The 15,073-nt window shown below is 48.9% G+C and overlaps 1 protein-coding gene across 3 annotated transcripts in view; it reads left to right on the top strand.

Annotated features, from left to right (window-relative positions):
* The window catches only part of LOC135388585 (A disintegrin and metalloproteinase with thrombospondin motifs 7-like), a 143,678-nt gene that overhangs the window by 40,731 nt on the left and 87,874 nt on the right, over positions 1–15,073 (top strand). For all 3 annotated transcript variants that reach the window (XM_064618210.1, XM_064618211.1, XM_064618212.1), the window contains one exon: positions 10,568–10,899. In XM_064618210.1, coding sequence (XP_064474280.1) covers positions 10,568–10,899 — 332 coding nt within the window. The remainder of the gene's footprint in view (positions 1–10,567; positions 10,900–15,073) is intronic.

The following is a 15,073-nucleotide window of genomic DNA, read 5'->3' as shown; positions in this document are numbered from 1 at the left end:
CCTTACCGGCGCGTAGCAGCCATGATCGGACCGCATTCTCGACCTCGTCGTCGCAGCTGAAGTGGCGGCCCCCAAGGAACGCCTTCAGTGGCCCGAAGAAATGGAAATCGCTGGGGGCGAGGTCTGGACTGTAAGGAGGATGTGGCAGCAACTCCCAGCCAAGTTCCTGTAAGGTGCGTGTCGTGAGATGTGCGGTATGCGGGCGTGTATTGTCCTGTAGGAGGAGGACTCCTTTGGTGATAAGGCCCTGCCGATTTTGCTTCAGCGCCTTATGCACACCCCTGAGAATCTGGCAGTAATATGCGCTATTGATCGCACTATATGGACTATTGATATCGAGACATGTTATTCGTCAGTTCTTGAGGAGTTAGATATTCTCAGAAACTCTGACACTGGGCTCTGAGCCGCCCCGGCCGGGGTCGTCCTGCACTGATGTACGGCCGTCTCGGAATCGTTTGCACCACTCAAACGCCTTGTTGCGGCTAAGTGTATCGTGGCCATACTGAGCTTGAAGTCTTCTGTGAATTTGAGATGACTTTACGGTTTCATTCACGAGAAACTTCATGGCAATTCGTGCTCTTCGATGTGCGCGCTCACCTCGTTGTCGGTCATCTTGTCCAGCACGTGTCTTCTGTTTTGCACAAACTTTGGACCACCACGTGGTGAACGGGGAGGCCTGTCGCGTGTGAAAATGATCAAAAAGAAGTAGCGCGAGTCATTTGTACATCCAGGAGACAGAAAGTCCCGGTTTGACTTGAACACCCCTCGTATGTGACAGTTGTTCGTTGTTGGGAATAGGCTGTGTCGATATGCGTGTTTTGCAAGTTTGTTGCAGTGTTCCAGGAAGCGTTACGCAATGGACACAGTACGCTCAGTGCATGTAAATGCGTCGACCTGCCGATGGTGTCAGTATAATGACTCAAATAAATTTATGTTCATTACAACACTTTTCACAGTTGTTTTGGAATCGCAGAATAACTTTACGGCGTGCATGAAAGCTAGTAGACCTACCTAGACAAGTCAGGGGTATCCCGTAGAGACAAGTATGGAAAGCAGAAGTCAACAAGAGCCAGAACCGGTCAGGCCGCGAGCCGGACGGAGACTTCTGATTGGAGGATTGAGGGAGCAATCGTTGCATTCTCATTGGTCGTGCGCTTAGTGTTTCATACACTGTGGGCTCTATGGCAAGTTGCGGAGAGCTGGGGCTGCTGGCCCTCGTTACGTCACCGGTGTTGCATTGATTGTTGATTACGGTGACGAGCAGCGGCCGAATAACTTGTTTCCACTTTCATAACCTCTTTGGAGGTAAAAGTTGTCATACTCGTTGAAACACAAAATAGATAGTCCCGGTGGGGAAGCAATGGATCACTAAATTGCTAGAAGACGCACGTACGTCATCGTGACATTGTCTCGCTTCTCTTCTGTTCTGCTGAACTTTCGCTGTGATTTATTGCGCGGCAAGTGTTGAAATACCCCATCCCCTTCAAAGTGTTGCGCAAATGGGCTCTTGACGGTCAGAGGTTTGCTGAAGATAAGGTTTGCTAAACTTCGAAGCCTCCGCGCAGACCTCCATAACCAAAACAATTGGGGATCACGTGACCGGGCAGCTACAGGTTTGCCCGTCCATTTTAATCCAAGTGCCATCTGAGTTAGTCTAGGTGCCATCTGAAATAATCCAAGCGCCATTCAATTTAATCCGGGCGCCATCTGAAAAAATCCAGATGCTAATCAATTTAATCAGGGTGCCATCTGAATTAACCCATGTTTTTAAGCATTATAACCGTGTATGCACACGAGGGACATCCCTGTACACTCTTAGAAACGAACTTCACCGCATAGCACGCTCCTAGCCAACCATAATCTCGAATGATATCGTTATCTGCCCTGATTTGTTGAAAACGGGAGGCGTACGCCTTTTTTTGTGAGAATTATGAACAGCATAAGTGTCACAAAAAGGGCGTACGCCTCCCCCAAATCAGGGCAGATAACGATATCATTCGAGATGTTGATTGGCTATAAGCATGCCATGCAGTGACGTTCCATGGGATACGGGACATCATGCACCATCATCGCCCCCTTCTTCCCATGAAAAACCTTCCTGTGTGTGTGGGAGAGATTTACTAGACGGATTTCACACCTTCCTCGAAGCATACAGACCATGCTCCATAGGCCCCGCACTGCCATGTGCGTTCACCAAGTCTCAGCTATTAAATATCGGCTCTAGTGGTGGCGCTTGCTGTGACCACTGTCAACAACCCGAAACAATCGAACACATCCTGCGACACTGCCGAGCATACCATTCTGCGCGCGAAGCCTATCTCCCTCGCTCCACCTCAGGCACGCTAGCGGACAGCCTCTACCCCGGTGGTTCTTCTGCCGAACGTTCCGCCAAAGCAAGAAATCTCATTCTCTTTATGCAGAAGGCAGGCCTTGCTCAACAATCCATCTAATACTTTGCTCTCCCCGACGAACTCGTGCACCCTCACCGCATCTCCATCCTTCATCCTCCTCTATCCTCCATCCGTCCGTCCTTTCTTTGTGTTTTGTGTGTTTTTTTTTGGCTATAGTCGTGACGACGCCCACTTCTTGTGGCCAACAACGGCGAGTCTATCCTGCCATTACCCCCCCCCCTCATTTTTAAGAGTGTAGAGTATTCTTGTGGATGGAAGAGTGATAAAAAAAATGCTGATGGAACTGAAGTTGTGCCGTGTCTGATGTGGAACATTCGCACCACGCTGAGACATTGGGAGTTGGAGCGGAAGTATAGCAAACGACGCCACTGGTGCTGTCGTCTGCTACAGAATATGTTCTGACTGAGCTGCAGGATATTCTACACGGTTGGAAGAGCACAAAAAGGCATGCCTCCCATAGCTGACGACACTATTGGTCCTTTCGTCTGCTACAGGATATCTTCTGACTGAACTGCTGGATATTCCGCGCAGTTAGTAGCACTCGAAAAGGCATGACTCACATAGCAGACGACACCACTGGTGCTGTCGTCTGCTACAGAATGTCTTCTGACTGAACTGCAGAATATTCCGCGCGGTTAGCAGAGCGCGAGAAGGCATAATGCTCATAGCAGACGACATAGTCCTGTCGTTTGCGAAGGAATATCTTGTGACTCTGCCGCAGGATATTCCCTGCGGTTTGAAGAGCACGGAAAGACATCGCACGCATCCTGCAGCTTAGTCGCAAGGTATTCCGTAGCAGACGAGAGGGCCAATGGTGTCGTCTGCTATGGGAGTCATGCATTTCGTGCTCTTCTAAGCGCTTGGAATATCCTGCAGCTCAGGCAGAAGACATTCTGTAGCAGACGACAGCACCAGTGATGTCGTCTGCTATGGTTGTCATGCCTTTCCGGGCTCTTCTAACCGTGTGGAATATCCTGCGGCTCATTTAGAAGATACTCTGTAGCAGACGACATGACCAATGGTGTCGTCTGCTATGCTTCCGCTTTAACTCCAGATATCTCGGCGCCGTGCGAATGCTCAACATAAGACGCAGCAGAACTAAGTCCTGTCACAGCTTTTTACTTTTCCTTCCACTGCATGTCTAGAGAATATTTTGCGGGGATGTCCCTCGTGTCAGTACACGGCTATAGTGCTTAAAAACACCATGGATTAATTGCCACCCGGATTAAATTGAATAGCATCTCGATTTTTTCAGATGGCGCTTGGATTATTTCATATGGCACCTGGACTAATTCAGATGGCACTTGGATTAAAATGGACGGGAAAACCTGTAGATGGGCGTGGCATTGCCAGGAGCGACCGCTAGAGGAGACCTACGACGCTCCGTGCTTTGCTTAGTTTCTTACCTAGATGACGTGAACCTCAACCGCGAGCACCCCTCCGTGTCTGAGGAGGAGAGTGATGTGGACAGCTGCATGTGTGCTTCGTCATCGAAAGTGCGCGGTTGCTGCATCCCGAAACACTAGAACGTGTTTGATTTAGAGCAGTAGCAGTAAAGTGGAGGTATAAAGGGGGGGGGGGGATTCTGGAGTCGGCGGAAGAGCGTCTGAAGCCTGAAGCATCCATTAAAGGGCTTCCGCCCGCGCCTCAGGCTCACGTTGTAATGTCAGTTGTGTCCGCGGAGAGGACGGAGAGGAAGGAATCCGTCGCTCTGCGCATGCGCTTTGGTTACGGTCTCGCCTTGGCTTGAAAGCAAATTAGACAAGCCACGTTGCTCGCCGAGTTGTGCGATGTGTGCAATTGCACAATGAGTTGACCGGTTGAGCGTTGAGCCGTCTTGTCGTGTGTTTCGTCATCCGTGTTTGTCTTTTTGGGCTCCACTCAGGTAATATGATTCTTACAAGTCGACCCTTTCATCCGCCAAATCGACGCCACACAGCGGTGAAACTCGGGACTAGCCGATCCAGGTTCTCACGGCCGACCCCGCGTTCACTTGCAGAGAAGTTGCTGCTTTTCATATGGGTCGCTGTGTTGCACCTGTATTTTGCTGTTGAAATCATGGATGAAGGAAATAGTGCAGAAAACGACCAGCAAACTAAACCAAACGACTTTTGTTCTGTGCCACAATGCGACTCTGCGCACCGAGGGGACAACCATTTGTCTTTCCGCGTTTTCTTCTTTCCACACATGGAATACCGCATACTTTGACGCATCCTCGGAAGAGACGGACCGAGCGACTCAAAATCGGCAAACCTGTTACATCATCAGTACTTGTGCGTGTGGCAGAGCTCTTGGAGCGGTACTGCCTACATATCCGAAGAACGTGCTTCCTTTTTTTTTTCTCTTTTCTGAAGCACAGTTTTGTGCAGCTCACATCAGGAAGGGAAGCAAAACCTTGTCTAGGCAGAATAGAACAAGTTTGTTTTCTCAACCTGAGTAGCCATTATGTGTAAGAAAGCGCAAGGTTTAGCTCGAAAACATATACCAAGTCAGTTTTGTAACTGTGCATTTGAATCAGCCCTTTCCCATTTGAAATGATTTGGGAAAGAATGCAGAAAGAATGCGGCGTTTCATTAAGGTTTCCTGAAAACATGCGCACTAGTGGCACACGGGTGTCGCAACATTACCTTGTAAATTCTGAAATGCATTCATACACGCGCTACACACCTATCTGTAAAAGAGCATCAGCACACCTGTCGTAAGCTTGCATGTCTCTCACATTCCTACAGCACAGAACACTCGCTGCTTGCTATTTCGGCTTCGCAAGCGGAAAACGTGATATTCACCTTCACGAAGTGTGTGGTTGATCAAAGACGCCGGAACTTCGCAAATAATACGTGACAACTATAGCCTTCTCTTTGGACAATTCGGTTTCGCCTACCAGAAGTATATGGGCAGCGTTTAATACTCGTTCGCCTTCAACGGATCGAAAAAAGCAACATTGCAGTTCAGAAATCTCGAAGTCGAAACTGGGCAACAACCTGGATACGTCCGCCATGTTGAAGCCTAGCTCTAGATGCGCCACCTACAGGTCATGCAAAACGCGAATAGTCCGCATGTGCGCGAGATCTACGAAGCCATGTACTGCATATAATCATGCAAACTACGCGTAGTAACGGAAGAAAATCAATCATGCTCACCACACAACACACACGCGGGACGTTCTGCTACCTCCGGTACCGCCGAAGTGTTTGCGTGGTGCAAACGGTTCCGAGACGGCCGTACATCAGTGCAGGACGATCCCGGCCGGGGCGGCTCAGAGCCCAGTGTCAGAGTTCCTGAGAACATCCAACATGTGCAGCGCCTGATCCTCAAGGACCGACGGATCACATGTCTCGAACTGGCTCGAAAGACGGACCTTTCTGTGGGAACGTTGAACACTATCATTCATGAACACCTCCAGTTTCGGAAAGTTAGTCGCCGTTGGGTCCCGGGGCAGTTCTCCGTGTTTGACCGGCAGAGAAGACTGGAAATCTCCCAAGAGCTAAGGTACCGTTTCGACACTGAAGGACAGCCGTTCCTTGATCGGATCATCACGCGCGATGAAACGGGGGGGGGGGCAGTTTCGGAAAGTTAGTCCCCGTTGGGTCCCGAGGCAGCTCTCCGTGTTTGAGCGGCAGAGAAGACTGGAAATCTCCCAAGAGCTAAGGTACCGTTTCGACACTGAAGGACAGCCGTTCCTTAATCGGATCATCACGCGCGATGAAACGGGGGGGCAGTTTCGGAAAGTTAGTCCCCGTTGGGTCCCGAGGCAGCTCTCCGTGTTTGACCGGCAGAGCAGACTGGAAATCTCCCAAGAGCTAAGGTACTGTTTCGACACTGAAGGACAGGCGTTCCTTGATCGGATCATCACGCGCGATGAAACGGGGGGGGGCAGTTTCGGAAAGTTAGTCCCCGTTGGGTCCCGAGGCAGCTCTCCGTGTTTGACCCGCAGAGAAGACTGGAAATCTCCCAAGAGCTAAGGTACCGTTTCGACACTGAAGGACAGCCGTTCCTTGATCGGATCATCACGCGGGATGTAACGGGGGGGGGGGGGGGCAGTTTCGGAAAGTTAGTCCCCGTTGGGTCCAGAGGCAGCTCTCCGTGTTTGAGCGGCAGAGAAGACTGGAAATCTCCCAAGAGCTAAGGTACCGTTTCGACACTGAAGGACAGCCGTTCCTTGATCGGATCATCACGCGCGATGAAACGGGGGGGCAGTTTCGGAAAGTTAGTCCCCGTTGGGTCCCGAGGCAGCTCTCCGTGTTTGACCGGCAGAGAAGACTGGGAATCTCCCAAGAGCTAAGGTACCGTTTCGACACTGAAGGACAGCCGTTCCTTGATCGGATCATCACGCGCGATGAAACGGGGAGGCAGTTTCGGAAAGTTAGTCCCCGTTGGGTCCCGAGGCAGCTCTCCGTGTTTGACCGGCAGAGAAGACTGGAAATCTCCCAAGAGCTAAGGTACCGTTTCGACACTGAAGGACAGACGTTCCTTGATCGGATCATCACGCGCGATGAAACGTGGGTGCACCATTTCACTCCTAAGTGTAAACGCGCATGAAAACAGTGGAAGCATCCGGGCTCGCCAAGAAGTTCCGAAGCACCCAGTCTGCGGGTAAGGTCATGGCCACGGTTTTCTGGGACAAGGCTGGCGTTGTTCATGTTGATTTTCTGCCCAGTGGTACCACCATCAATAGTGCATATTACTGCCAGGTTCTCAGGGATGTGCATAAGGCGCTGAAGCAAAAGCGGCCGGGCCTCATCACCAAAGGAGTCCTCCTCCTACAGGACAAAGCACGCCCTCATACCGCGCATCTCACGACACACACCTTACAGGAACTTGGCTGGGAGTTGCTGCCACATACCCCTTACAGCGCAGACCTCGGCCCCAGCGATTTCCATCTCTTCGGGCCACTGAAGGCGTTCCTTGGGGGCCGCCACTTCAGCTGCGACGACGAGGTCAAGAATGCGGTCCGATCACGTCTGCTACGCGCCGGTAAGGATTTATACGCTGCTGGCATCCGAGCCCTTGTGAAGCGCTGGGACAAGTACATTAGTGCAGCTGGAGATTACGTTGAAAAATAAACTAATTTCTCGCCTGTTCATTTTACTTTTGCGGTTTGACTTGAGCACCCCTCCTATTTCTGAGAAATATTCTGTTTGAGACTCATCACTACTTCCCGTGCCATCTTGGCCATACCGTTTGCATAAAAGTTGAGGATGAGTCTCAGTCTCATCCTCATCCATGCACTGCCGCCTGGCAGTGCATGGAGCACGCGCTTGGTGCGCGTGCAGGAAGCGTTGCCAAGGCTATTGAGAATGAGTATGAGATCGTGCTCAACTTTTATGCAAACGGGCCCTGGTGCTCATGGCATTCCATGTTGTTTAGATGAATGGGGCCTTTATAGTGCAGTACGGAAGGATGGCGATATTGATACAACTAGGAGAAAAGCTGGTTGCAGTATGTTTACAGCGTCTTGCAAAGACCAGAAACAGTAAAAAGAGCTGGCCACGCTCTATCTACCGTCCGTTGATGGCATCGAGGTATGGCATTCGGCGTTCCGGATGGCATTCGGCGTTGCTTCTCCTACACTCTAAAAAATGAACTTCACCACAAAGCACGTTCCTAGCCAGCCATCACCAGGAATGACGACGTTCTCTGCCTTGATTTGATGAAACCGGGGGGGGGGGGGCGTACGCCATTTTTGTAGCAATTATGAACTACATAATGCCACAAGAATGACGTACGCCCCCCATTTTCAGCAAACGAGGAGGAAGAACGATGCCAGTCGGGATGATGGTTGGCTAGGAACCTGCTTTGTGGTGAAGCTCTGTTTTTAGAGTTTAGCCATCCAAGCATTTTGGTACCCACTTGTTTGACAGCGTCCGCCTACCCAGCCTTTCATGGATTAGAACCCAAATGCGTCGCGCAGCCGGCGATGGAGACCGGGGCCTAATCGCTTCATCGTCGTTGCGGTCGTTACAAGCTAACGAGTGGCGGGAAATTCAAAAAGGCGGGCGGGAAATTTAAAAAGGTGGCCACGTGATAAAACATGTGCACGGCGCTCTTCGCGCGATACGTGAAGGCCGTGGTACACGTCACGTGCAATGTGTCACGTGCCCACCTTTTTGAATTTCCCGCCACTCGTTAGCTTGTAACGACCGTAACGACGATGAAGCGATTAAGCCCGTGCCTCTTGAGGGGCCCGCCCGATCCAAGGCCTGGCGGTTACTATCACCAGAAGAGGAGGACCCGGGTAGGACTGATCTCGAGTCATCCCCGGGGCCCGTGGATATGCCCAAAATATCCGCAGTTGTTTTAGCCGATATTCGCCGATCTGCCCAAATGAGGTCATTGGAAGTCTCTCTGATCATCCGGCGTCTTTGGTGTCAAAGTCCTCACGCTGAGTGTTGGCACACCACTTTTTCACGGTTGAATATGACTGGTGTACATGATGGAAAATAATTGTTCTGAGGCTGGAACATACAGAGGAATAAACACACCTCAGGCCTGGGGACATGAACAGTTGAAATACGGCAGTCGTCGAAAAAGTAATCGGTAAAAAATAATCGAGAGCTCGGTGGTTCAAACTCCGCCGCTGTCGGGCTTTTTCGACGACTCTCATATTTCAACTGAGTATGATGGGTGCTCGTGAACTCGTAGATTTCCTTTGGATATTTCTCCCGCATGAACAGGAATTTAACGACAGCCCGAAGCTCAGCCTTTGAGAGTTTCAACATGATTGTGTTGATAGCCGGAGCAAAAATGAGCGCTTTGCGTTACAAAGCTGCAAGTTCTCTTCTTCTTCTTCTTCGTCGTCTCATTTTTCGTCTTCGTCTCGACAGCAGCGGGTCGGGTTAGGTTGTCCGGTTCGACTCGCTCATGTAAACGCTGTCGAGTCGTGTTGACCCCGCGTCGGGTTGAGTAGAGTCAACCCAACAGCAGGGGGTAGGTTGACTCGACTCGACCTCGACACGCTCGGGCTGCTTGGGCTAGGCGCCGCTGCGATCGCTTCCAGATGGAGTGAGTTCATGTAAGCAGCGTCGGGTCGGGTTCGACTCAACCCGCAAGTCAACTTGATCTGCTTCTCTCGAGTTCGTGCAAACGAGACTTATGATGACGAGATCGCGTTGGTATATCTATGGATGTGGGTGGGGCAGAGCCCGAGCAACGTGCCTCCCCCCCCCCCCAACTGAGAACTTTTCAGGACGCTTTCGTAGAAACTTGTTAATGACTTGGGTTCGAATCGTGGTCGCGCTGCCTAGCCGTTTTCATCAGTCGTCCTAGTTTCCGGCACAGATCCCTGTGAAGTCTGCTCAGTACGCCCCGGCAGTGTACCATCATCAGACAGCTAAACAAGCTGGTGGTAACGACCAGAGCACCTTTCTTTGATGCATTAATTCTGTTGAACGCAAAACCGTCGCTGTCAATTTGTGCAACACCAATCCAATACCCATGTGAAAACGCGCTTGTTCGCGAAGAACGCAGTGAAGTGCAGCAATGCGAAATGCGTTGTTGAAAGAAATAACACTTTCTGTAAAAGCTTCTTGAAATATTCTTGACAGCTATATTCTGTGGCAACTACAGTAGCGCTGCAATCGAGAAGTCTGTGGTGTAAAACTAATGTGACATTTGGGCTATCATAGAACGTATCCAGATGCTCCAGGAGGAACAGAATGGTGGGATTGGTGATGGACGATCTACGCAAAGACCATCAAGTAGACACGTCCAAAAATGCATTTACACCACAGCGCCATGTTGAACCAGCAGAGCTTTGCTGAAATTTGTAAAGGTTGATGTTGATATTCACAAACACACACACACACACACACACAACAATAATAACAATAGGGAGAGATTGAATTCGTCACACGACAAGTTCGGCTACTCCCATAAACAGACCCTCCCCTTCCCCCCCCCCCAAAAAAAAAGGGATAACAAAAAGAAACCCGCCGCTTTCGCGATAACTATCGGCCAAAGGCCAAATCACCTGTTAACGTAACGCATATAATACAAAGGAAACCCGAAAGAAGCAAATGACTATATGCCGACATCCTGGCAATGCTTGTAGTTTTGGAGCATAAACATAAGCAGAAGCCGTCGACATTATCAAGAGACCCATTGCTACGACCGCTTACCGAAATTAAATCACTCAGGGCATCTCACTGTACTTTCAGAGGCAATTCTTCAGTCACTGGATTCAAGTGCTCATGCTGCCTACAGGATAGTGAGACCACAACTGGTGGACGATGCCGGCCATGTCGTCTCAGGCATTCGAGGGCGCCGTTCAGCGGAAGACCGCCTCCATTACCAGCTCCCTTTGCCGCATGGACCGGCAGTGCACGTAACGCTGGAGCCCAACCGGCGTCTGATCGGCCCGGGATTTGCGATTGAACGATGGGGTAACGACAGCAAGGCCAGCGTTCAAACGCCCAATTGTTTCTTCTTGGGCAGCGTACGAAACGTCACCGGAAGGTCAACCGTCGCCCTCTCCACTTGCTCTGGATTGGTGAGGAAGTGCTCTTTGGTTGCGTATATCATTGTAACCTATAGAAGTGACTGCCTGTCGTTGTATTCAGAACTTTCGTCAAATGTGGGCTACCCTATTGAAAACGTGTACATAATGTATGTTTACCAACTGCTAGTCTTGAATAGACTAGAGTAGCCTTGTCTTGAATATCCCTTACAAAAATGTTTAACGATTTTTTGTTGAAAAGTCAATGACTATTGGCATCAGAGCCATCAGAATTTCTGATGAATCTTGTGACGAATTTCTGATGAATTTATGTTTAAAATTGACCGGTCTTTTCTGATGCATACTTGATGAGTGAGTTTCTCATTGGTTTATGATGCTTTTCTGGTAAGTTTTCAAAGTTTTCAATGCTTTCCTAATTAGTATATGATAGGTTTCTGATTAGTCTACGTGCAATATATTTCTGATGACTTTATGTTGTGTGGCGATATTGCCTACACTGCACGCATCACGGACACAATAAAAATAGTACGTACATCACTCATTAAAAAAGTTAATGTAAAAATTCTGTAAGGTTGCTGATGATAATGTGATGTCAAAATACATGAGACCTTGCATTTCTGTCGTATTTTTGATGATTCATTAAGAACTCATCACAGGCTCATCAGAAACTCCAAAACCTCCCTAAACGCGTCGACGCTAAAAACATTGCAGTGTGTGTCACATGTGCGCTGCTATCTAGCATAGTATGTATAAGCCAAAGTCACGTCAAGGTTTGATTTGGTCAGGACGGAAGTCCATGTCACAAGCGTGTGATTTTATGTTAGAGTTGTAGGTAGCCTGTAGGTGGGCTTCTCTCAAACACTTCCATCCATCCAAGATTCTCACCCTGTTCTCTGTCCCTGTGCGAGGCTCTACAATGGAACTTAAAGGGGTCTATGATGTTCAAATTATAATGTGTATTTCTAAAAGAGACTTATTTGCGTCGATGTGAACCTGTATAGTGGGGTCATTCCATTTCAACTCAGGCAAGGCGGTCCGGGCACCTCAGTGATTCTTAGTGGAAAAATATATGTTGTAGCCTGACTTAGAGTGATAATGAAACAGCAAGTATTTTTTCTCTAGTTGGCGTAGTTGTAGAGAAAAAAATACGAAAGAATATCGCAGGTCTGACGCACTTTCAAGTGTAGCGTTTTCGGCATTCAATACCTTTCTAACGAACGCGTTCACGCCTTCGAATTCTTTTCCCCGCACTGTCAACTATGTCGGCTTTTAACTTGTTGGTTCAATTCCGACGAGAGGTGTGCTGTTTTGCAGCTAAAAATGTGCGAAGTTGGCGGCGACGACGAAAATTGATCATATTCTTGCGCCTAATGCGGCACTTCTGTGCACGTTGGTAGAACGAGAAAGATATTGCCATGCAGGGGAAACTGAGCTCTACAGTTTACTATCAAATTTAAGTGCCTAGGTCAGACTGCTGTAAGGCAAGGAGGTGCCTACCACATGTAACATTTAAAAAAAAAAATGCGGTTTTTGAGCGCCCTCATATCTCAAAAACTCGCCTCGAATATTCCTCAAACGTTGTAGGCCCATGATACCGTATATGGTATGTGAGTCCACAGAAAATAGAAAGTTTTTTCCTTGCACAATAAAGGTGATAGCGCGCCAAAGTTTCAGTGTCAGACTCTGCTGCGTGTGATGGCCATGCAAGCGCTGTGAGAATTCCACGGGTGATTATTCGCAATTTTCTCGTGACAACCGTATATGGTACTTGTAGCTTATCTTAGGAGACGTTCTTCAGTTAACATGCAAGCATAGACAAATATATCTGTGAAAGATGGAAGTCACTGAAAAGGTTAGCCAGCTGTCTGTGTTTGCCGGCGAGTACTTTGTGGTGTCAGGAGCAGCTGAGAATGAACAGTATATAGGGAGAGTAACAAGATTAGCCACCCGCACTGCAGCTGCATCCGGCTTTAGATACCAAGCCAAGATATCAAGGTAGTTCCGAGTCATTGGGAGAGTGAGTGGTTCCTCTACCTGCCTACCTGTGACCAGTATTCACTTTGTTTGCAAAAGCTGTATTTCACCACTGTTTCGACTCGCCGTTGCGTTGCCCTCCGCATCTGCACTATGAACGCGAAGTTCAGTAAAGGCCGTGCCTACTGCTCGGACTACATGAACAGGCACGTACAGAAGATACTGTTCTGTACAGAGCCCCGATAAACGTGATGTTGTGTCGGTTCATACTGAAGGACAAAAGGCATACCGCATAAAACGGTACATGACACTGACTATAAGGGAAACGTATACAAAGTCTTCCTGGACGCTTACCCAAATGCGACTGTGGGCCCTTCAAAGTTCTACTCGCTGCGACCAAAGTGGGTAAAGTGCAGCCCGTACAGAGGAGATTGCCTGTGCTGCTATTGCGCAAACTTCACGTTGAACCTCACAGCGATCAGCAATGCCTCCCGCAGGTGTTTCACTGAAAGTTCCGCAAATGACTTTGCCGTCCACCATCCGTAAGATGTCTCCTCCGTGAGTGCGAAGACTGTCGTAAAAAGCGTGGATTGTGTGATCTGTCAATAGACGAGCACGATGAGGTCACGTTGACTGCGTGGGAAAAAGGGGACCTTGGTGCTCCTGCGTTTCTGAGGGAAGTGAATGACATCATCCTGACATACATACCCCACGACTACATACGTGGAATTCAGAGAACCGCAACGCAAAATTGCGCCTAGTCAAACGTTCAGTCGTGTTCCTGTTCGACTTCGCCGAAAACTGGAGCATAGCAATCCCGCGAGCTGTGCAGGTTTATCACTGGCGGAACCAACAAATATCCATATTCACATGTGTGTTGTCACAACAAGCAAGGTAACATATAGCTTTGCCGTAGTAAGCGACAACACGTGCCACGACAGCGCCCACGCTTTGGAGGCGCTGAGCCTAGTCGAAGACTGGTTAGAAGCAAACCTGCAAATATTCACGTCCGGGAGAAAAACATTCGACTCTATGTAAGCTCAAGTATATACAGTGGGCAGCACGAGTGGCTGTGACGAGAACAATGCAAATACTGACGCGTGGAGTTCTTACACCGCATGTATGGCCATGCATCACGCGCAGTAGAGTCTGACGCTGAAACTTTGGCGTGCTGTAACTTTTATTGCGCAAAGACAAAAACCTTCTATTTTCTGTGGACTCAAATACTATATACGGGACAATGTGCCTACAACGTTTGAAGAATATTCGAGGTGGGGTTTTTGAGATATGGGCGCTCAAAAACCGAATTTTTTCAAATGTTACGTGTGGTATGCGCCTCCATGCCTGACAGCAGCCTGACCTAGGCACTTAAATTTGATACCAAATTGTTGAGCTCAGTCTCCACTACATTGCAATATCTTTCTCGTTCCACGAGCGTGCACAGAAGCCGCAATAGGCGATATGCGTAATAGGCCATAGGCGCAAGAATATGAGCGATTTTCATCGTTGCCGCCAACTCCGCACAGTTTTAGCTGCAAAATAGCAAACCTCTCGCCGGAATTGACCCAACAAGCTAAAAGCCAACATAGTTGACAGTGCTGGAAAAAATTCAAAGGCGTGAACGCGTTCGTGGGAAAGGTATTGCCGAAAACGCTACACTTGAAAGTGTGCCGGACCTACGATATTCTTCCGGATTTTTTTTTTCTCGGGAACTACAGCAACTAGAGAAAAAATACTTGCCGTTTCACTCTCACTCTAAGTCTGGCTACAACGTATATTTTTCCAGTAAAAATCACTGATGGTGCCCGGACCGCCTTGCATGAGTTGAAATGGAATCACCCAGTGGAGGTTTTATTTACTAAGGAAGCGAAAATAATGTCTCTGAATCGTTTTGTGCTGCCGTAACATTATGCCGGGCCTCTGCAACAGCGGACGACGACACGTCCAGCTAGAACCACGAGGAATGACGAAGGACTACTCTGTCCTGGTGTCATCGCTATTCTGGCTGCAATGTGTTTTCGCCGCGTGTCAGAGAGACTGATCGTGATCAATGAGATGTGATCAGTGTTCCTATACTATCCAGCAGAAACGTAACTATGGAAGCTTTGTAGTGAACATACGGTAAAAACACCCTGATAAAGTTCCGTTACTTCCTGTGCTTTCTTCATAATTCGGAACACGCTCCGCAGTTCATACAGAAGCAGACACACAATAACGTAACGCACACTGACCC

Source organism: Ornithodoros turicata, chromosome 3 (genome assembly GCF_037126465.1).
Source record: "Ornithodoros turicata isolate Travis chromosome 3, ASM3712646v1, whole genome shotgun sequence".
NCBI lineage: Eukaryota > Metazoa > Arthropoda > Arachnida > Ixodida > Argasidae > Ornithodoros > Ornithodoros turicata.
This window is presented reverse-complemented; position numbering and strand designations above follow the sequence as displayed.